This window comes from Ascaphus truei, chromosome 10 (assembly GCF_040206685.1).
Source record: "Ascaphus truei isolate aAscTru1 chromosome 10, aAscTru1.hap1, whole genome shotgun sequence".
NCBI lineage: Eukaryota > Metazoa > Chordata > Amphibia > Anura > Ascaphidae > Ascaphus > Ascaphus truei.
Genome location: NC_134492.1, coordinates 690,126 through 714,257, shown reverse-complemented (window position 1 = coordinate 714,257; position 24,132 = coordinate 690,126). Strand labels below are relative to the sequence as shown.

General features: G+C 39.2%; 2 protein-coding genes across 4 annotated transcripts in view; one reads left to right on the top strand and one right to left on the bottom strand.

Moving 5' to 3' along the window:
• Nucleotides 1-516: 516 nt before the first annotated feature.
• On the bottom strand, nt 517-21,009 carry GLMN (glomulin, FKBP associated protein). Of its 3 annotated transcripts, none has more exons than XM_075615538.1 (20): nt 20,851-21,009; nt 18,785-18,879; nt 17,967-18,020; nt 15,881-16,006; nt 14,241-14,360; nt 13,948-14,056; nt 12,906-13,152; nt 12,135-12,234; nt 11,606-11,793; nt 9,262-9,315; nt 8,866-8,896; nt 8,704-8,793; nt 8,301-8,342; nt 8,045-8,118; nt 6,053-6,137; nt 3,048-3,157; nt 2,276-2,339; nt 1,181-1,304; nt 931-1,013; nt 517-795 (listed from the first exon to the last, which is right to left on the bottom strand). In XM_075615538.1, the coding sequence occupies exons 3-20, from the start codon at nt 18,006-18,008 to the stop codon at nt 670-672; spliced, it is 1,815 nt and encodes a 604-aa protein (XP_075471653.1). In that variant the 5' UTR covers nt 18,009-18,020; nt 18,785-18,879; nt 20,851-21,009; the 3' UTR covers nt 517-669. The 3 variants fall into 3 exon arrangements, with proteins under 3 accessions (XP_075471653.1, XP_075471654.1, XP_075471655.1); XM_075615539.1 differs by having other exon boundaries at nt 18,808-18,879; XM_075615540.1 differs by lacking the exons at nt 17,967-18,020; nt 18,785-18,879; nt 20,851-21,009 and having other exon boundaries at nt 15,874-16,006.
• A 68-nt stretch (nt 21,010-21,077) lies between these two features.
• The window catches only part of RPAP2 (RNA polymerase II associated protein 2), a 143,097-nt gene continuing 140,042 nt past the window's right edge, over nt 21,078-24,132 (top strand). The window contains 2 exon segments of the mRNA XM_075615546.1: nt 21,078-21,332; nt 23,517-23,562. Of these exon segments, the coding sequence (XP_075471661.1) occupies nt 21,281-21,332; nt 23,517-23,562 (98 nt within the window). The 5' untranslated portion in view covers nt 21,078-21,280.

Genomic DNA, 24,132 nt, shown 5'->3' with positions numbered 1-24,132 from the left:
TAAGTATATCTGGAAGCAGGGGGTCCCCAGAGCTGAAATTAACACCGTTCAGCTCAGAGACCCCCGATGCAAACCTACAACCAATAAATAACCTTTATTGCTGCTTTAACATCAGGTGGCTACAGTTGTACACGTTTAATCAGTGAAAGATACATAGGCCCATATTTACTAAGCAGTACTACTTCAATAAGACACCTTCCAGCCTACGCACTTGAATGGGCTATAAAGTTTTCTTATGGAATTGCACGACCTAGTAGTAAATATGGCCCATATTCATCCGTAAACTCTTCCCGATATATCTTTGCTTTGGATTCAGAAAGCGGGTTGCTTTTGCTTATCCTCTGTGCTTTAGAGATTTAGTTCATTACAACATACTCTATATGGAAATCTCCTAATTTTACCAAATATACCCTGGAAATTATAAATAGCCCATTCCATCTAAAATCACATGTATAAAATTCTGAATCAGAAGACAACTCTAAGATAAAAACTAAACAGTGTACACAACAAACCAAGTAAAAAATTGTTGCAGTTTATTCAACATATATTTAAATGTATAATGAATAGAGGGTCTTGATAGATGTCCATTGACAATCGCTTGATGTAAATCCTAAATATTTTAAATGTCTTGTTTAGAACTAGATGATAAATATAGCAGAACTGAAGAGCTTAAACATCTTTACTTGGCCCAATTTTCTCCTCTGGTGCAGATTTTAGTTTCAGTTCAATGAGCTCTTCTACTCTGGCAAGAACACTCTCAATTAAATCAAATGTGAAAAGAGCGGACTGTAGAACCTAGAATGACAAACACAATGAACGTCGTGTATATTGGCACAATGACATTACACTGTTCTGAATACAGTTTTTACTTCAAGGGAAAATGGTCCAGTTTAGAAAAGATTTAAATAGGCACAAAAATCCAATACACACCTGAAGCTGCATTTCAGGAGTCATATCAGGTAATGTATTTCCTCCAGCGGTTACAGTGCAAACAGCCTTCTTTGTGCGGGGTCCTGCAACGTTAAATTACTATGTTAAAATACAAGTACATAGGAATGCCACGGGAATGTCCCTCTTATTCCACTAAATTAAACATAAGTTATTCAAAATACCATGCAATTCTTTTTTTGTGGTAATGGGGTAGAACTGACAATTTGTGATTTATGGACTTGTATCTAACCTTTCTTTTGTTCATGTGTGCTCTTCAATTCTGCTTGGTAATGGGCTTTGGACATATTAAGTCCTGTGTGGAGAGGCTTTAGATAATCCTGTGCAATTTTATGAAGTTCAGTCCATACTCCAGTCTGTGCAAAACAAACAAAATGACATTTAGTAATCATACGTACTCAGAAATAGTCCAGTTGCGATAGTGCAGAGTAAATGAGTACTTCAATATTGGGTGATACATTTTTAAGTATCACATAATAGTGAAGTACATATACATAAACCAGGTGGTCACATTTTTAATTAAACGATTTCTATACTGTGATACAAATAAGCAATTTGGTTTATCTTAAACACGCAGATTTGATGAACCGAAATGTCACAAGAGCAAAAAGTTTCTCAAAAAAAAAAAAGTTTAAATTGATGACGTGAGACAGGCATGGTGAAGAGGGAAGAGAAATATACATTCCATAATAATGGGGCAGAGAGCAGGTAATAAATATTTATTAATTAAAAGATACCTAACAATTTCACAGAGTACAAAATACAAGTAAATCTGGTGACCGGTGTTTGAAACCGTGAAAGATATGTGCCATTTACAGCAGTGTGATCTGACGACGCAGCAAAGCTGCAATTAGAATTTTGTCCAGCACTGAATTTACTGGATAGTCTTAGGCCAGGTCCCCGCTGGCTACTGCAGTGCCCGCTGTGGTGGCCGCTGCAGGGACAAGAGCCGCCCCACAATGGGGCCGGGCCCTCAGCGCCAAGAGAAAATCCGGCTCAAGAAAATTGAGAGCAGGAGTCGCGACGGAGCGGTAGGCCACGCCCCGGCAGTTCAACCAATGAGGGTGAACCTGCCGGGTGACATCACGGCCGCACCCCCATCACGCCCCCCCCCCCCCGTCTTTCCCCCTGCAGACCGGGGGACTCGGCTGCACGCGCCGCTTGCCTTGCAGACGGGCGTGCAGCACAGACAGCGGGGCCGTAGCCTTAGAGCAGAAATGAAAATAAATACACACACACACACACACACACACACACACACACACACACACACACACATTTAATAGTATATAAGATGAAGACTGCAAAGAAATAACCAAAAACTTACTTCATTAACATTTTCGTTGTCTTTGATAATTAAGTATCTCAGTAGATTTAGTGAAGCCATTATTCTTATGGAACAAACATTTCATGGGACCCAAAATAAAAAAAAAATCAATTATTAAAGGATATTGTTTATTAAATAACAGTCGCCATCATTATCGCTGAATACATTTGGTAACACAAACAGCCAGCAGGAAATCTGACTTCGTTATTTCTAACAAATATATTACAGTATACGTGAAAAAAATGTAAGTTCTCCATTTGCTGAAATTAGAACGGTCTTTAACACACAATTACAGAAGTACAAACATGTAGGTTTAGATTTGGGATACATTTAGCAGGCTATCTTGATCCAACACATGTTAACAGGAGTATTGTTAAATACGATACATACTTAGTTGACTTTTTTTTTTACAAGTTGTAGTAATGTAAATTTTGGATACATTTAAAGACAAGAAAACAATATTTTGCATGAATGTATAACATTTGAACAATATGTATTTCCATTACATTTACGTACAAATGAGTGTGTGTGAAAAATGGCACTTTGCTCCTGCCAATTTCATACCTGTTACTCGGGCAGCTGGGAGTCAGAGGGCCACATTAAAGCTCTGCTCTACACCAAGACTATTTACAAACACATTGTAACCAGATAGTGGTAAAGGAAAGGCTATAACTGTAATATGTAATAGCACTTTGTTTTTGTAACGTAATTTTAAAACAGATTGGCTTTATGGAAAGGTCAAGGCAATACTTTTAATGCTTGGGCTTCTTACCTGTCTGAGTTTTGAAGTAGATCTGTTTCCACTCCTTGAGGAAGCGAGAGCACCATGTGAAGAAGTGGAGTCAAACGAGGTCCTGAGAACAATTTGCTGTTAGAGTTGGTCTAAAAATGAGAAGAATAATCTTAACTGAGTTAATGTGCGCGCACAGTGTTCGAATGCCATGATTTAATAGCAACTCAAAAAGGTCAGAAGTTAAGAAGCTGCTAATGTTTGATGCACACAAGACATCACATTTATCCCCAACAGTTTTTTCCCTCAGAGGAGCACAGGTTGGCTATAAATAATGTACTCCCCAAAACTCTGCACAATGCCATTTCCCAGCGAATCTCAGAGAATACAAGTTGAAAACCACTGACCAAGGCAACTTATTACGGCTCTATTTAAACCGTTGAGTGCCGGAGGGGCAGCCGCACCAGAGTGCAACTGTCGCTCCGGCACTCGCGATCACAATCTCGCTCCATGGTCGCGCAAAACGTGATCTCCCTACAAAAATTAGCAGGTACATAATGACATAGCTACTACGTCATGGTCCCCGTAAAGAGCCAGACCCCATGATGTAGTAGCTTCAGCTATAGGGCACCCGAAGGGTTAATATACTAGAAAGTTTCCTTTGCATATAAAGATGCAAGCTCCATTAATTCACAGCGCATTTATGGACCTTTGATATTCAATACTGTGCAGAGTATTTAAAGTGACTGTCCTATCTGGGACAGAGGCATGTTTTAGGTTAAAAGTAGCTGATTGACAAATTACAACACCATAATTATCAATTGTCAAACAAAGTAACTAATAAGCTTGAATCCAGTGTTCTAGACCCAATACATAACCATTGTTTATAATATAGAAAAGTAAACCAGTTACTTTGAGGTTATTCAATCTTTCTAATGACAGAAATTGTGTACCTTTTTTTGCTTAACCCAATAAGCTGCACTTACCTTTGAGGGTTACATCACATATAGATGGGGATTTTCAGCTCATGAATGATATAGCTTAAGATCAATAAGTCATTCTTGAAAGAGTAGAGAAACTAAGAAGTGACTGTGTGTATCGTGTTATGTATAAACCATGTACACAGCGCTTGGACATAATATACAAGGTATACTGCAGGGTAGAATTCTACAAAAAGTGCATAATTCGTAAAAGAAAACATTGAAGATTGAAGATTCTTACAAGGAGAACGGATATTGGGACCCCTGCTTTTTAACTTGTTTATTAATACCCTGAGGTTGGCATACAGAGCAAAGTCTCCATCTTTGCTGATGATACTAAATTGTGTAAGGTAATAGAATCAGAGCAGGGTGTAATTTCTCTCCAGAAGGACTTGGAGAGACTGGAAACGTGGGCAGGTAAATGGCAGATGAGGTTTAATACAGATAAATGTAAGCTTATGCATTTGGAAAACAAGAATAAACAGGCAATTTACAAATGAAATGGGGATAAATTAGGAGAATCCTTAATGGAGAAGTATTTGGGAGTGCTTGTAGACAGCAGGCTTAGCAATAGTGCCAAAGTCATGCAGTAGCTGCAAAGGCAAACAAGATCTTATCTTGCATTAAAAGGGCAATGGATGGAAGGGAAGTAAACATAATTATTCCCCTTTACAAAGCATTAGTAAGACAACACCTTGAATATGGAGTACAATTTTGAGCACCTCTCCTTAGAAAATACATTATGGAACTAGAGAGAGTGCAGAGAAGAGCCACCAAATTAAAAAAGGTGATGGACAATCTGATTTGTGAGGACGCTAGCTAAATTAAATTTATTTCTCTCTCTACTCTTTCCTAGATCTGCATCTCCCCTCATGAAATCCCTCTCCTGGCTTCCGATCAAATCCCGCATCTCACACTCCATTCTTCTCACTTTTAAAGCTTTACACTCTTCTGCCCCTCCTTACATCTCAGCACTAATTTCTCGTTATGCACCATCCACTCTTGCGTTCTTCTCAAGGATGTCTTCTTTCTACCCCCTTTGTATCTAAAGCCCTCTCCCGCCTTAAACCTCTCTCACTGACTGCCCCACTCCTCTGGAATGCCCTTCCCCTCAGTACCCGACTAGCACCCTCTCTATCCACCTTTAAGACCCACCTTAAGACACACTTGCTTAAAGAAGCATATGAATAGCACTGTGGATATACTGAACACGATACATAAAGCTTGGCCCTCTGCAGACGCACTTACCAGAACTCCCTCCTACTGTCTGTGTACGTTCTCCCTACCTACCAATTAGACTGTAAGCTCCTCGGGGCAGGGACTCCTCTTCCTTAATGTTACTTTTATGTCTAAAGCATTTATTCCCATGATCTGTTATTTATATTATCTGTTATTTATTTGATTACCACGTGTATTACTACTGTGAAGCGCTATGTACATTAATGGCGCTATATAAATAAAGACATACAATTTACATTAGAAAAGATGTCTAAAAGGGGTATGATAACTATATACAAATATATTTGGGGGCAGTACTATCATCTCTTAAGGTTGAAGGAAAGGAGATTTCACCAACAAAGAAAGGGTTTACAGTAAGAGCAGTTACAATGTGGAATTCATTACCCATGGAAACTGATGGCAAATTCAGTAGATATGTAAAAAAAACAAAAAAAAAAAAACAAAGTTGGACATCTTTTTAGAAAGGAAAAGTATACAGGGGAGGGGAAGAGAGAGGGAAAGTGTAAGAGGGACAGGGGTAGAGATGAGATGGGGGGGGGGGGGGGGGGAGGGGGAGAAAGGGTTGTGTCCCCAGAATGTCACAATATAATTATCGAGTTCCTTAAACAAAAAAAAACAAATTGGAAAACCGCTGTCCTAAGCTATAATAATTTTTTTATTCCCGACCCCTAAATAAACACTAGTTGAAGATACCCGTTATAAGAATTAGAAATGAGTCATTCACATTTCTTTATTTGAACTAAAGGTTTGTGACTCGCCATAATTAATAATTGCACATTTAAATATATTCCCATAAGAAATAGACCAGTACGATGCACAAGGTCTCACCTTCAGTGCAAAGTCTATCTGATTCTTGATGTTCTGAATAATATATCCTTCCACACCGGCGTGATTACTTGTTTTTAACAGACACCTAAAGAGCAAAGCAGCACGTTAACCGGATCGGAGCTAAAATGAAGGAGAGAAAGTGCTTCCGAAGAAAAACATGAATAAGCTTCCACCGATTTTACATGCAAACACACTGCAATTGCAACCTGTATAATCAATATGCTTCTACTTCAACAAAGCAAAGATAAAATGTAATTGTGTATGGGACCACATTAAAATCTGATATCTAAAATAATGACATGCTGGAACCAGAAAGAAAAAGGTCCTCAGATTTATTTTACCATATAATGGCTTATATATTTCTGTCCCCTTTCTAAGCTATCTTTACATCTTCTGTGAAATTCTCCAGTAGTTTCCCCAATGTTAAATTACATATCGTTTTTAAAAAGGCTCTTAAACATTAACATTTTGAATTGTGCTAATCACATCCTTATAACTCAGCCCTGATCACTGCACCTTTTGAACTGCTGCAAAATTATTTCCACTTCTAGTTATGATCACTTAATAAACCTCTTAAGTATTAATTATGGAGGTGTCCCATGGAGGGGAATGCAAACAGTGCACAGCTTGTTGAATTAGGAAGTAAAAATGACGCTGGCTGGATCAAAGAAGCTGATAAAGATTTTTTTCTTAGGTTACGTCACCAAACACTCACAAAGCTTTGCGAGAGGAACCCGACGCGTTTCGGGTTGGCCTAACCTTTGACCCAGCCACCGTCATTTTTACTTCCTAATTCAACAAGCTGTGCATTGAACGGAACAGCAGCACGCTGATAACAGGACACATTGCTGCCAAGTGTGAGTACTTCAAACTTCAATCAACTTATATGTTTCACTACTTTTTAAGTTTATCCAGTCTAACACACACATACACCACACACACACACACACTCCTCGGTTATCCGACACAATGTGTTACTCAAAATGGCGTTGGATAGCGAAACGTTGTAAAGCGAAACACGTTTTCCCATAGGAACACTGTTTAAATGAAAGGTTCCGTTCCTGAAGGCATTTTTAACACTAAAATACAGCAAATATTTTACGCAGGCAATAAGATATGCAGCACACACATAAATTATATAGTGTATAAACTGTATTATATATCTAATATAACATAATATATAATATAATATAAAAATATAATATATTATATAGTATAATATAATACAATATTCTATAATATATATATAGATATATATATTATATACACATAAATAACTTTGCAAAGCGTCGTAAGAGCGTTGGATAAGCCATTTTGGCGTTGTAAAAATGAACATGGTATGCATTGCATAGCGTTGGATAAGCCATTCGTTGTAAAACGAGGAATATATATATATATATATATATATATATATATATATATATATATATATATATATATATATATAAATAAATAAAATAAATATATAACTGGACACACTGGCAAGCTTTTCATTTAGAAGATACCTGTATCCATTGTTGATACACTGTTACATCATGATCATTTGAAATGATATCTACTTTGTTTCAAGATGTTTCAAGCTCACTTTTAGAGCACAGATAAGGAGTTTTGCTCAATTTGTTTCTGTAATTATGCATTATATATTATGCAAAACTTGGTGTTATTCAAAGTAGAGATATATAGATATAGATATGTTGATGTATAAGTGAATGTTTTTATATTATTGTAACCTTTAATTATTTTTATATGTGGGAATGGATTTTTTAAATAAAGATCCATTATCATTGTTTTTTGTTTTAGTTAAAACAAATAAAAATGAACAAACATACCTGTATAATTAGTTTATTTCCAAACATGATAAGAACGCATGCGCAGTACCTGAATAACTTATACTTTCCGTCTGTGCCAAACATGATAAGAACGCATGCACAGTACCTGAATAACTTATACTTTCCGTCTGTGCCAAACTTGATAAGAACGCATGCGCAGTACCTGAATAACTTATACTTTCCGTCTGTGCCAAACTTGTCAATCAGCAACTGCAACATTTTTAAACTCTTCTTTCTCTACAAGAAAAATCCATAAATTGTGTAAGGAGACTGCATTATAAATATTATTTCAATGTCAAACAGTTTTTACTTTGTACAGTATTATAATTCCCTGTACTGTATTGTCTTTATAAAGCGCTGAGTACACGTCAGTGCTATATAAATAAAGATGTACAAACTTTTCTGCTGTTCTTACCTACCAGATGTTCAATTGGACAAAGGGTCATCACCTTCACTAAATCCTACAGATAGAGAAAGTAATGGGGAAAAAAAAGAGCTTTAGGGGGCAATTGTACCTCTGACAAAGTGGCTGCCTGGGCCATTTTTCAAACAGCTTGAACAGTCGCTTTGGCATATATAGAATTACTCCCTTACAGTCAATGAGGGAGATACAGCAATTGCATAGTGTTACTGCGCCATTCTGTAAAAAGCTTCAACAAATATAAGCTCTCCATTTTAAATAAACTTAAACAAAAAAATGAAATCTATTATATTCTACATTTATAAATTAATGCAAAATTGGAATGTCTGCTATGCTTCTTATTCCAAGTAATCACCATCAAGATGCCAATTACATTCACTACTATAAAATAATAGATTTACCTGTAGTACATGAAGAATTGTTCTTATTTCCAACAAGTCCTGATGAAGACTCTCATTTTCTACTCTTACCAAACTGCTCTCCAACAGGTCCTACAAATAGAAATGTTAAGATTTCGCCTGATTTTGGCATCTGTTAATCAAGTTTATTATAAGTGAACTTACAAGTCCTTTGGACAGTACGGATTCCTCTGTCCTAAAAATGATTGAAAAAAATAAATAAAAAAGTCAAGACCCATTGTCATAGAGCTCCTTCCATTTACATAGATGGCTAGGATCCCATGAAATAATAATAATAATAATAATAATATATATATATATATATCTCTAGCTTTACAATACACATGGCATAATATTATAATACAATGGGAATAGACGCTTCAGACATAAATAGGAATAGGAGTCCCCACCCTGAAGAGTGTCAAATCGAAGTGATCTCACAGTGAGAAGCGGACTTGTCGGGTATGGCAACATAGGACCTCAAGTAAGATTTTAAGGGTACATTGTGAACTCTCCGTGGTAAAGATTGGGAAAAATGTATGAACCTTAAAATGCTCTCACCTTTTTAATAGTAGATCAACGTGTGTCATGTTAGACCTTACAAGAAATGATGGTCTAGGAAAAAAAATAAAAATAAATAATAATAGTAGTACTACTGTATTTGATCATTGTTCTTTTTATATCAGTAGTAAGTTACCATGTAATTCAACTACAGAAGACGTGAATATCTAAAAGGACAGCAATTAATACATTTATTTGATTAAAAACAGACAGAAACTGGCAGCAGATAAGGAATAATTGGCCCACAGGCTTTGCATCTGACATTTATATTACGGTTCATCATATGCAATGTTGACTTAATAATAATAATAATAAGTCCGCTACTAACCTAGCAGGAAGTCTGTTCCTTCAACTCACTACTAGTCACATATCATATGCAGAGATCTGTAGCTTTGATTTTAGTATCTTATCGTTTTGATCACTATATTATTTGGTTACTACTGGCGCCTAACTTGTCTCCAGAACTTTGGAAAATTGGATCTGTATAGTCCTGGTGTGCAATATGTCCAATTGTGAATGTGTCACCGCTCCTGATAACAACCACACAGCAAATCAGATCAAATGAACAAGTCAAGTTTTACTCCTTTTCCAACCCCTCCAGCAAGTGGAATTGTAAGAGCGCTTGTCCCTCTCTATGATCAGCACTTTTGGATGTTATTTGGTTTGCTGTCCTGAGGCATAACGCAGAACCCATCTCCTATAATGTGGACACATTTACTAAACAGTTCCAAGCCGTCAGACACCTTACACAACACAAATATTTGAATACTCTGAAATGTGCCTTAGAACTTGGCCCTGTTTACTAAATATGGCTCCCTCTTTTCGGAGGTAGTGAAAGAAAACCCCCTGAGTATAGGAAGCCATACCCAACACCACACATTCTGATACAGATTGGTGTTTCCACAAGCTAAAATAGCAACAGACTGCACCTATGAAATATGCAATACAAGGAGAGTCATTTATTCAATGCAAACAGAATAACATGTGAAATGGCAGATACAAAACAATGACTAACTGAAATGTGTATGCTGTGTGAAGATTTAAAGCAGCGAGCCCCCGCCCCAGAAGTCTGAGTTTTAGTTATATAATGTTCGTATCTTGCCCCCTGAGCATCTTCTGCACTTTTTTTTAATTAAATGTTCTTGGGTTAAACATAAAACAGGATTTTCTTAATCTCCGCGTCTGAGGTCACCATGGTAATTTTTATATTGCTCTGGGGAGAACTTCATTTTAACCTTCCGAACACTTAATATTTAAAATGTGTTTATCTCCTGAATAAAGCATCAGATCAAAAAATAGTGCAGATATCCAGAAAGGAGAATTGGGGCACAGCTACATAAAAAATATGCTAGAGAGTGTTTCCCAAACCAAGAGGTTTATTATGGTCAGAGCATGGTAACAGAAAAAATAGAGCCCTCAGGCCCCCACCGACATGTTTCGAGCGTGCGCTCTTTATCAAAAAATAGTGAACTGATTTAAAGGGGCAATCCAAGCTCAGCGGGTTTTTTTTTTTTCTTTAAAAAAAACCCCACACACACAAATAGAATTAAAGCAGGGCGTCTCTGGGGCTGAACACCATTCATTTCAACTCAGGGGACCACCTGCTTCCAGAGATATTTACCTCCCAGAAGGGGGTGCCGGAATCCCTGTGGAGCTTAAATGCCCAGGTCACGTGTGTCAATGGGAAGCAGCAAGGGATGATGTCACGGCTTCCTATTGGCCCGCAGGAGCTTTGAGTCGCCATTAAGAGAAACCCAGCTAGAGCTGCTACCGGCACCCTCTACAGAGGCAAGTATCTCGGGAAGCAGGGGGTCTGTGGAACGGAAATTAATGAGGTCCTGCTCCGAAGATCTGCCGCTTCAATCTCATTTTTTTTTTTTTTAAATGCATCCCTTTGTTTGCCTCGAAGACATTGAATTAACTGTTTATTACCAACATGCAAAGTTTTAAAGAATTAAATGTTAACAAAAAATAGCCAGGTTTCTAAACATTTTAGAAGATAGGAAAGTGGAAAGATTCCATGGGCCGAGTAATAAATAAAATAAATGTACAATTGTAACTAAGCTTTTAATCTGTTTCATTTGTAAAGCATTAATTTTAAGGAACAATTTTTCAAAGTATGGAAATACATAGTGAAATGTCAAAACTCAAACTCTTTTTAAACGGAATATCAAACAAAGATAGCCCATTGCATCATGAACCCTGAACCCTGTGCAAGCTTCACATGGAATGTTTCCAGGTGTAGATTTATTTAAAAGAACCCAGCGTTAAAAGGACATGGCTGTCTGCAGGCCACTCTCTTAGCACTATCAAACTAGTAAAAAATATCCCTTCAATTTCTCACCCGAATACAAACGGGAAATCATCCATTCCAATATGTTGTACGAACAGGAGGTATGCGAGACATGCAAGAGAATCAGCAGAGTACTTTTCATCTTCAGGCACACTACCTTCATTCTCAAGTTCCTGAGCCATATTTCCATGCTGCAGAAACACCTTGGGCAGTGGTTCACGTAAAGATACTAAAAATCCCTTCAAAATAAATATTTAAAGTCAGTTTCCAGAAAACGTATATTTGTTCCTTTAACAGACATTACAGAATTAATGGTGCTTTATTGCAATATTAGTTCCTTAAAAGTCAAAACCAGATGCACACAAATCACTAGACAATTTTATCAGGTCTGAAGCAGCCGATCAAACCCCCATTGACTTAAATTGATTTACCCCCTAAGTGGCAATGAATAGTAAATAACGAGAAGGTAAATTTAAAGCACAAATTACTTATATTACTAGTAAGTTCCTAAAGGTATCACCCTCTCTAACGCAGCCACAGGAAAAACAAGTAAAAAAGTGGCAATCGTAATCGTACTTACCAAAACCTCTTTAGCAAATTGCCGAAAAGGATGATCTGTGTCTTCAGGTAGGAGATTTAGCTGTGCACTGAGCAAGGGGTACTTTAAACAACTAAAACAACTTTAGGAAAGAAGAAGAGACCAGTAAGATAAATAGAGTGCTACATGGAACCAATTTCTAATAACCTTATATACAATGTGCACTACTTCTATTTTAACACCCCGACTACTGAGGGCTCAGCCCCATCTGGCTCACGAGAATAACATGCATAACAATCAGACAATTGTCTCTTATAGAAATGTAATCAGGCTTTTTGGGGGGGCACTTTGCCTGTTAAACTCAAGGCCATGTCATGGTCAACACAGGGACACCACACAAAAAGGAACTAAATGAAGTAAAATGCCTCCAAGGTCTCCCCTTACTATGGTGACAAAGTGAGAAACATTCTGAAAGGTGCCCAGTCCCCGCAACGTAACCCCGTATATATTTTCACTGATTCATTTGGTCTTAGGGGGGATTGCACCTTTAATGTAGAATATTTGTAACAATTGCACTCTTAAAAATAGTCTGTACTTTTGATTACAAAGCACATTGGCATTTGTTAAAAAATGCTGGAAATTCTAGACCAATAAATTTGAATGGGTTGTAAGGTCTCTTCCAGCAAAAGGGTTTTAAGGAATGTTGATATTAGTAAATATTGTAATTTCAGTCAAAGCTAGTAAAAGAAGAACTTGCATGTTTGTTTACATACGGATTTAAATTCTAATAACATTTCCTGAACAAACACTTACAATGTTACCAATTCTTTCCTTAATTCTTTAGTGTCAGTATCTTTTGACAAGTCTGTGCTTTCTAAAACAACATCAACGAAGGGTTTAGCAAACTGCACCAGAGACAAGCAACACTGGCAAAGAGCGTGTTTATCTTCTTGCATTTGTTCTTGTGTGTATGGCACAGGCAAGCAGGATAGCCGAGTGAGAAGGGTGGCCAGAGATAGCCCCACTGAATAGGCCTTCTTGTTTCCAAGTTTCATAAGCACTGGAAGATATAACAATTCATTATGTGGTTTCATGTAAAATTATGCAGTTTACAGTGGTATGTTGGATGTATGAATTGTATAATAAGCAGTGGTCAATGTGCCATTAAAACAAGTGGTGCTTCTCAAAAATGTAGTGCTATTGACAAGGCAATAAAGTTCTTTAGACACCATTTTAAACGGTTTATGACATATTTAGAGAAACAAATGGGATTTATTCACTCTCCTCCCAAGATATTTTGATGAATAGTACCACACAATGTAGCAATTTTACATGGTTGATTTGTCTAATGTTTATAAAAATGAAGTTAACATATCTTAATGTCCACATGCTGAAAACCACATAATGTCTTAAACAACCGTTTCCTTCTCCAATGCAATTTACTCCAGGAAACCATGCAAGAGTTTAGCTACCATCACATCCCCAACAAAAGTCAAGATTTCATGGTCATTCATTTGTGTGAATACAGTCAATCTCAGAAAAGGAGACACTACATTTTGTGTTATCTGCACACTCAAGAGTGAAACTCTGTTGTGTTTGTATTAACAGTATAATACAGTAGTATCAGACTTACCCCCACCACAAAAAATGACTAAACCCAAAAAGCTCAGGAGATGGAAGCACATTTTCAGTCTAGCTTCAGAGATGCAGTAGGAAGGACTTAGGATGCCAAGAGCAATACTAGTCTGAAGTAACATTTTGTTCCAGTTTTAGTTTCTTCCAATATGAAAACATGAAGTATAAATCTGAAAATGCAATATGTTCTGAATTTCTATAAACCAAACACAGTTATTACCTGTTTGCAGAGGTTGAAGCAGAAGCAACATGATCTGTGATATCTGCTCCCCTATGGCCTCATCAATCTGTTCCAGTAAACCCAACAAAAGCTCCTTTGGGTTACAGAGCTGCAAAGTAATACAGGGCATTTTGTAGTTGTAGTTTGATGCTGCAAATGTACATACATTAGCACATAAAACACTGTACAGTCACATGCAAAGTGTTTAGAAGGAAGTAGGATATTTGAGATGACAAAACATACAATACTTTGCTAAACCATGATGACTGAAACAATCAGCATTTGCCACACACCTGAATCAGATGATCAATCATTTTCAAGCAGGTTTGGCTTTTATCCTTCTCATCAAAAGAACTCTGAATGCATTTAACAATAGGACCAATAAGATTCCATCCCATGTTGTTGATGATGACCTGCAGAACGTATGTTTAGTGAAGAGAAGAAAACGTGTGCGTCAACATTTCTAGTACTAAAAAAGTAATACAAACCTTCCAAAAAAATGCACTTCATATGTTTGAAGACTTCATACATATGGCGCATAATTTGTTTGAAAGTATTTTTGGACGCATCCTACATGTTGAATACCTGATTGTATTTTTGAAATGTATTACTAGTAATAATAAATTATTATTTATAATAGCCATACTGTGAAAATAATACCTACATAAATGAAACATCAATGATCAAATACATTTCTGGCTTCATAAAAATCAACTTAAATCTGCTCTAGCAATATTAAGAGACTGTTTAGGGTTTACGCCAAGATGAATTTGGCAGATTATTTTGACGCAATTAACGGATTTTTTGGAGCACAGAAACATTTTTAGAACATACCATTAACATCTTTACACTAAGCGCAGTATATTTCTGTGGGCCAAAACAAATGAAAATGGTTTTTGTTTGCACAGCTGGTGCAGATGGAGATTTGAGCTAAGCAGATACCACACGCATTGTTTGAAGGGCATTAAAAAAAAAAGGAGAGAAGAGTTTAGCTTTAATTAGCCGTCAACAGCACACACCTGATGCACTGTAATCTATTGTTGTTTTTTCCCCACAATACAATGTGAATAAATGTGTTGGGTTCCTACACAAAAAAAATTAAATAAATACTTCCAGTCCCATTCCATAATATATTCTCATTAAAATACCCCTTTTCTAAAACTAGCTCCCTGTGGGAAATAAATGCAATGCTTGTACGTCTATGCAAGTTGTAAAGAGTGTTAAAAATGAACTATAGCCCAAGAAATTTCAGAACAAAAGAACACAAATCCAGGACCTAAAATTCACTGACTTCTTCGTAGACCCATCCGTGTTTCTGTAGAAAGCGAGATTCTCTGGTATTGTAGAAGTGTGGTTAATGGACACTTTATTTTAATACTCCAACATTGTTTGGAATGTGCAGGTCACAATAGCTTTTGCAATGCATTGGTGGCCAATCCCATGCCAAGTGGTAAATCACGTACTAGATACTGGGGTCCCTGCAATACAATCCGGTCCCGTGCAGCACGTCATGCAATAATCCCCCCCAGAAGCCGCTGAGTTTATCTGAAATAATGTTAGTATTTTCCCCCCTCAGCACATCCTACTCAGTGTTAAGAATGATACTGTTCTTAATCTCTAGCTTGTGATGTTACAATGGTAAACTTCAGACTGCGCTGGGTTCTGAGGAGAGCTTCATTTTAACATCCTGAATACTTCATAAATGGCTCATCAGATGAAAAAAAAAAAAAAGTTTGATAACGCGAGAAAAGATCTATTCCGGTAATGACAAAAATAAAATGCAAAAAAACAAAAGCGATAAGTGTAGATTACGTCTATAAAAAGGTTCAAAATTAAATGTAAATCGAACTATAAATATCCTTTTTAAATAAAAATAAAGTTCTGGAACCATTACTCAGGTTATGTTTTGATAATACTATACATTACATCTTGCCTTGTTTTTTTCTTCTAGGATTATCTCGAGCACTAGTGCGGTTTCATCCTCGGCCAAACACTTCTGGCTGGTGGCCAGAAACGCATTAATATCTTCTTCCTTGAAATCGTCCTCGGACAGGTTTTGCTGGAAAAGTATATTGTCAGTTTAAATGAATAACTCCATAAGTGTTGAAAATACAAAAATAGTACAATATTTGAATAAAGTCTTGCTGATGTATTCGGTTCTCTACATACATACATACATACATACATACATGCATGCATGCATGCATACATGCATACACACATAATCACAGGAAGAATCGCACTAAAGCATTTACTAAACTATTTCTATTGTGGCCACAGTGTATGGCAAGAAAGTGATTTTCTGGCAGGTTTTTAACTATAGTATCTAAATATACATAGAAAGACTGTCTACCTTGGCTGTTAAACATGGATGGGAACCTTTTGAATTAAATCAACAGGAGACTGGAGATGGGCTACGGGTTTACATTTAAAATATCTGGGCGAGGTGCGCAAACCAGGGGGCAGAAGCAGGAGAAGAGGACTGCCAGTGCAGCACAAGGCGGCAGTCAGACGAGTTGGACAGCGGGAGCAAAGCATGGCGGCAGAGGAGTCTTCACTGATTTCTCGGGTGGCATCCCCCCTGAATGCTCCAGTCAAAATGGCTCTGCGACGTCAAATAGGATCACGGTGCCGTGTTGCCATGACAATGGGACACCCTGCCATGATGTTACATGACATCCACGCACCATGGCAAGGCCGTATCACGTCGCAGAGCCATTTTGACGGGAGCACGTGGGAGATGTCGCCACTGCCTGAGAAGGCAAGACAGCAGGTGGTGGCAACCTTGGGTGGAGCACATTTGGAAGAAACCGGACAATATTAGCCAAAAATGGCTAATAGCATGTTTCCCCATTTGTTTTAAAAACAAAAGAAATGCTAAATAAAATAACATTTACAGAACAGTAAAAGACATTACACAGTAGCCAATAAACCCATTGGATTGTCACTGTGGTAAAACCATGCCCACAATATAGGCATTGATTGAAACAATGGCAATGAATGGGCAACCTAACACAAAACAAAAAAACACTACATTTAAATAAAATAATAAATAAATAAATTAAAAAAAAACATAGCTTGTGAGGGCTGGGGGTAGTTGCCCCAAGGAGGGTGGTTAAGTCTCCCGGACAGGGTTAACCCTTTAATTACTATAGCGGCATGTTATCTGAGCTTTCTGAATAGCTATACATGCAAACTCGCTCGAGAAGTGTAAAAACTGTCGATAAACGAGTTGTCGAAGCTACTAGAATAGGTCCCTTTGATTGCTATAAAGTTCGAGCTCAAATTGTGTGTTCAAAATGTCCGCCTGCTGCTGAAACGCATGCCCGAAGACGAAAACGCCACTGTCTTATTGCATCATTGGTAACGGGCTGATACAGCCGCTTCCACTCCTGAACGATACGTTGTTTTATAAATTAGTTTTTCAGCCCTCCAAACGATCTCAAAGCGACTGTCCTTTATCAGGAAACATTTTATCAAAGCGTTTGACCAAAATGTTTGCCGTCTCAAGTACTTTATAACGTGCAAATCTTCGCTAAAAATAATTTTTATACTATGCATCTGATGAGGTCATCACACTGTCACCAATACCAAAGAATATGTATTAATGATCAAATAGGGAGAAGCAGCTCAGTGAGAAAAGACACGGATTATGGCACTGAGTTTGAATCAGGGAATCTGGTTCAATTCCTGGTGTCGGAGATAAAGTAACTTGCCCAAGGTCACAAGGAGCCCTGTGCATCAGGCACCAAAAACGGATTGTAAGCCCTACAGGGCAGGGACCGTGTCTGCAAAATGTCTCAGTAAAGTGCTACGTAAAACTAGCATATGCTATAAAAAAACAATTATTATTCATAATTGTTAAATGTAATCTACCGTGACAGTATAATTGCTCAAGTTTATGAAAATGTTGTGGTTTTTCAGCAAGATGACAAAGAAAAGGGATCCTGTTTTTCTTAATAGTGTGTGTATGTATGTTCTTTGACTGACTATTATTATACATTACTAATAATACTTACTAATTTCTGGATTATGCCTTGGAGGTCCTCAGCAGTCGTCATGTCCAGTAGAGTCTGCGCATCACACACAGCAAGATAAACAAAATGGCCAGATGGAAAGGTGCTTTATAGTAACAACAGAAATACAACATTATCTGCTTTAACCCTTTGAGTGACCTAGCAAAGTCATCGCCCTTTTGCTTGTTTGTAGGGGAGGTCACGTTCAGTTAGCTCCTGCACAGCAGTGAATACATGCTCTTGTGCTCACATCTTCAGAATAGGTGCTACAGAATGGACTTTGCTACACAAGTGATCACATGGTCGTTATGTTGGAAGGTCCGTGGCATCAGAATATATTTTGTCACCACATAGGTAATCATGCAGAATCTAATACTTTAGTAGCTTAAAGCAGCTATCCTCCCCTTCAACTCTCTTTTTTTTTTTTTTTGGACAGGACAGGCCAGACTGGTTTGAACCGCGTTATATTCAGCTTCCGAGATACTTACCAGTGAAGTTAGCGGTGCTGAAGATTCTGCCGGGGAAACAATGCCCTTCCAGATACAGCGAGTGCAGTGAGCCAATATAAAGCCGCAACATCATCTGTTGCGGGGTCATATTGGAGGGCAATTTAAACCCAGAGCAAACTCAGGAAGTAATGCCAGGAACTTCACCATAGGTATCTCAGGAACTGGGGGGTCCCCAGAGCTGAAAATAGCACTGCTCTGCTAAGGGGAACACCTGTTTCCCATGATGCTAAACTCAGAGATATTCACTGTAATTTGTGCACATACAGCAAGATTCTTTGCCACTCTTCGTACTGTACAATCCCGCATACAAACCTTATACAAGATGGTATGCTCACCAACACGGACCTTCTTCTGGGCTCTGGAACGATTTACACACAAGTGCAACACATGTCAGCTTTCCTCAAGTCCTTGAAAAGAAAGGAGGAAGAAAGGCAGGTTTTTGGGGTCTTAAGATTGAAGCAGGCGAGTTATTTTTCTAACCGTGTGTGTGGGAATTTAGCCAGGGTCCTGGGTTAGAAGGGCGAGTGCGGCAGAGAGAAAGCGGGGCATGTAGATCAAAAGACGAGGACAAGACAGAGTTGTAGTTCCTGACCAGGTTGTCGGGGTCTGTAGCAGAGCTGAGAGAGGAGCGTAAAGTGGACTCAAAGTCAGGTAAGTGAATAGAGCGCAGGTTTCTGCAGAACCAGGGGGTAGATGGAGGTGGAGAAGGGGAGAAGTGAGATAGAGAGAATGAGATGAGATGATAGTCAGAGAGAGTTAAAGGGGAAATGGAGAAATCGGAGAGAGAGAAGTTCTTAATGAAAACCAGGTCTAAGTAGTGGCCATCCTTGTGGGTGCTGGCTGCAGTCCACTGTTGAAAGCCAAAAGAAGAGGTTAGAGAAAGAAAGCAGGAAGCCCAAGGGAGAGAGGGGTCATCAATGTGGCAGTTGAAGTCCCCAAGGAGAAGAATAGGGGAGTCTGAGGAGAGGAAGAAAGAGAGCCAGGATTCAAAGTGAGAGAGAAAGGCAGAAGGGGGATGAGTAGAGGTAGGTGGGCGATAGATGACCGCCACATGGACAGGGAGAGGAGAGAAAATCTGGACAGTGTGAGCCTCAAAAAAGGAGAGAAAAGCAAGAGAGGGAGGAATAGGAAGGGTTCGGTAACGACAGAGAGAGGAGAGCAGGAGCCCCACGCCTCCACCCCTTCCATCAGTGCGCGGAGTGTGGGAGAAGGAAAGGCCACCATAGGAGAGGGCAGCTTCCAGTTGATAACTTTCCATAAATTAGCCGGGTTTGATGTATTCTAGAGAAGATTGTCAGAGTAATATTGTGCTTTTGGTGTCTTGTGCATATGTTCCGCAGGCATATGTAGTGATTAAGATCATTGGTAGTGCCAGTTACTTTGTAGCTTTTCCATCTTTTTAGCAGCATAAAATGTTAGTCCCATGTATGTGAATAGATCTGCTTTAACTCTCTAGATAAAACATTAGTGATTGTAATTTTCCACAGGAAACACCAGAGCATCGCAATCCCCAGTGGTCGAATCGTAATGTAGTACATTAAAGAACAGGGAAGAGCTTACAGGGGTAAGATTAGCTTTCTTTACCCGAGCCGCGACTATCATAGTGGTCTTTCTATGCTCCGTTGGCCTCCCTTTCAGCTATTTACACTATAAGTGTCTGAATCACACAGCGGGGAGCCTGAGTTCATGACAGCTACACACCTCTACATTAAAGAACAGGGGGATGTTTTCAAATTAGCCTTGAAAAAATAAAAAGCCTTCACTTATAATCATAGGTGCAACATTATACAGACAGCCATATCGGGGATTACACCGAAGACATGAACATGCAGAACACAATTACAGCAGTGACGTACAATACAGTGACAAGAAGTGCTAACACATTCGGATTGCTGCAAAAGTGGATCCCACTGATATCATCCGGATTTACCAGGGATAGTATATGTTCACAACTCAATATTACAGAATCCAGCAACAGGAAAGCGGAGTAACACTCGCCCTGTGCAACAGGCGGGCCCTGCCTGAGTAACACTCGCCCTGTGCAACAGGCGGGCCCTGCCTGAGTAACACTCGCCCTTTGCAACAGGCGGGCCCTGCCTGAGTAACACTCGCCCTGTGCAACAGGCGGGCCCTGCCTGAGTAACACTCGCCCTGTGCAACAGGCGGGCCCTGCCTGAGTAACACTCGCCCTGTGCAACAGGCGGGCCCTGCCTGAGTAACACTCGCCCTGTGCAACAGGCGGGCCCTGCCTGAGTAACACTCGCCCTGTGCAACAGGCGGGCCCTGCCTGAGTAACACTCGCCCTGTGCAACAGGCGGGCCCTGCCTGAGTAACACTCGCCCTGTGCAACAGGCGGGCCCTGCCTGAGTAACACTCACCCTGTGTCTGTGTAACAGGCGGATCCCACTCCGTGCTTCTGCGGCAGGACCTGTTGGCAGCTCGGCGGGCACAGTGTTAATACTACATGCAGCTGGGAAGGGAGTCTGGGAGTGACTCGCTTTGCGTTTCAAGCCTCTAGGCGCATTCAACTTCCGGGTTGAATGCAGCCAGAGTGAGGCTTGGAACGCATGGTCCGCTCCTTGTGACAGTGGGAGTTAGTGCAGTGAGGACATAGCAGAGGTGGAGCACGGCCAGAGTGAGGCTTGGAACGCATTGCCCGATCCCTGGTGACAGTGCTGTATAGTGGGAGTTAGTGCAGTGAGGACATGGCGGAGAAGCAGAGAAGGAGCACGGCCAGAGTGAGGCTTGGAACGCATTGCCCGATCCCTGGTGACAGTGCTGTATAGTGGGAGTTAGTGCAGTGAGGACATGGCGGAGAAGCAGAGGAGGAGCACGGCCAGGTCACGCAAGAAGAGTCCAGGTTGGAAGTCACATGTCTGTCCATGCTGTGCTCCCTGGGCCTGGTTACCCTGTGATATACAGGGGGGGCCTGACCGTCACATTGTGTCAGAGATAACACACCCTGTAGAGTGCATGGAAACGGGCACATTGTGTACTCAGTATGGGCATGTGTTTAATGATAGATTTTCCAGGCAGGAAATACGGAGGTGTATACCCCTGATCGTGTCATACATTACAGACAAAACCGTATCTAATTATCAGTGACAGATACAATTCCCTTGCAGATTAGATCATGTACCCAGCACCAGTGTACAGAACTGGGGAATAGTTATATTATTGTTGGCCTTTACAACAGAAAGGGGAATTATTAACTGTTAGTGTGTATTGTGTGTTGTGTGTGACTACAGGCTCATCAGAAACTGTCACAGTCTCACAGAGTGTTCACAATCTTCCTGAGCTAACATTGCACATGAAGAGCAGACCGTTGAAAGTTATTGCTAGGTGTAGGTTATGTTGGGCGCAGATAGTGAATCCGGGTAATATGCGGAAACAAGAAAAAGAACATATAGTGTAACATTTTTAACATAAATGGCACAACTTTTCAGTTGAACCTATGAAGTTTACACTCATATTTTTGCTATCTTGAGCTTTGTGCATGAAACATAAGTGATGCGGAATAAATGGTCACGTAGTCTATCCTTGCTTCAGGTCTGCTTTTCAGGAAGGGAGACAAAACACATTGTGCAGTCTGTCTGCTCACAATTATAAATAGAGCATGAATAAAGATGGATACTCACATTTCTATTGTGTTGATTCAAAGTATGTAAATTGTATTAATTTTTTGTCTATATGTTATTGCTCCATAAATATTTTCTCCCTGGATGGAGTGCCCTCAGGATAAGCAGTAGAGCCAAAGGTATTTGGCAATGTGAAGTATTTCAATGTACAGTAACTACTAATCTCCCTTTTGGGTGAGTGCTTAATGGGTCTTGACCCTCACTAAAGCACTGGGTGAGGGCCAAGAGGGAGGAGTTTTGTATTGGATAGAGAGAGTAACATTTCCATGATTTCATAATAAAGAACAGAGTTGAGATAAATAGCAGGTGCATTATCACAAAGGTAGATAACTTTGCATTAAGCTGTTATAAGCCAAATTAGTGTGTGCATTGAGTACACAGCATTACACTATATGTTCATTCTTTTTTTCTCATTTCCGCATATTACCACTACCTGCGCCCAAGATAACCTACGCCAGTTTTTTTAGGCTGCAGGACATTGTTCCAATTAAGAGACTTTCTACTTATTTTGGACACTTTATCACTTGTTTTTGTGTTTTATCACTATTTAATCATCACCATTCAATCACATAGAGGCACGATTTAGTGTTAGCGCTTGTGTATGCTATCTCTTTCACTCTGTACACTATATTTTAATCTAAGGCGAATGCCCAAGTTGGTCCATTCAAAAGTATCAAAAGCTATCACTAATCTGTGCTGAACAAACCAAATGACTTTGTTGAGACAATATGTCACGGAACCAGTGTTTTTATATCTGTGACCATTGGGTGAGTTGCAGTTTTGCTTTATTATATAGGGTCTATATATATGTCAAGGCAAAAGTAGTGCAATTGGGGAGGGGGTGGGGGGGATTTCCATTGCTTCTAGAGGGATTTTGATACAGCAGTATTACATTTAGTGACCCAGTTTGCACCACTTCATATTCAGATCCCTTCACTTCTTGGACTGTGGATGTTTGCTCAATGTATCACGTGTTAAGGTTGTGATGTACATATATTAAACTCGCGTGTTAAGGTTGTGATGTACATATATTAAACTTGCGTGTTAAGGTTGTGATGTACATATATTAAACTCGCGTGTTAAGGTTGTGATGTACATATATTAAACTCGCGTGTTAAGGTTGTGATGTACATATATTAAACTTGCGTGTTGATGTTGGCCTGGCCCTGGGCATGATTCTTGTCCAAGTGATCTCATATGTTGAGGTTGCAAACAGTGAAGGTGTTGAACCATATTTCTCAGTACATGGCACCTGTTTTGGACATCTCGGATATGACAATTAGATTGTCAGATCTTGGGGTCAGATATTCTTTATCTAAACAACTATAACATTAATATTTATTATATGGAATAGATCAATTTTTACAAAACCAATGTATGCTGACTATATATATTTTGGTTGTTAGGAAATTCACAGTGCAGTGATTTGAATACTGAAGATGCAGCCCAGAGGTACAGTTATTATTATTAATGTTTTATTTGTATAATAAAGAATACATGTAGTTTAAGAAAAACTGAGACAAACGAAAGGAGGCGCCTGTCCCAGGGAGCTTGCAATCTAAATATACAATATTTGTATTCTTTTTAATAGGGTTGTTGTGGCGATCATAATGCAGCAGTTAATGCCATAACTTAAATATCCCTCTCAGATTGTTAACCAATATTACTGTTTCTATTGGTAATGCTTTAAAATCACAAAGAATTTGCATTCAGGAAATGATGGAAAAGTAAACTGCGTGGTCCATTTCTCCAAACTCCAGGGATAGAGATCTGCCCATACAATCGTTTTTATCTGTTATTACAGAAGATGGTATCTGGAGGGAACTAAAAATGGTCAGAATTGAAATTGAACATTTTATTTTGTATTTTCTTCTCCCAGGAGCTATTTTGAAAGCTGACAGATTTCCCAGGGCCACAGGGTCCCCCCCCCCCCCACCCGTGTCTGTGGTCTTGTCTGCCTATTCCTACTACTCTTACAGACCTCCTCACTCTCTCTCTCACTCCCTCCTATCTTCCCCCTTC

Excerpts from the sequence above, each read along its gene's own strand:
- GLMN (XM_075615538.1), bottom strand. The coding sequence starts at position 18,008 with ATGACGACTGCTGAGGACCTCCAAGGCATAATCCAGAAATTA. Across the intron at positions 16,007-17,966 it reads AAGGCATAATCCAGAAATTA|CAAAACCTGTCCGAGGACGA; the intron begins GTAAGTATTATT and ends ATACTTTTCCAG. Across the intron at positions 11,794-12,134 it reads AATTTGCTAAAGAGGTTTTG|GGATTTTTAGTATCTTTACG; the intron begins GTAAGTACGATT and ends TTTATTTTGAAG.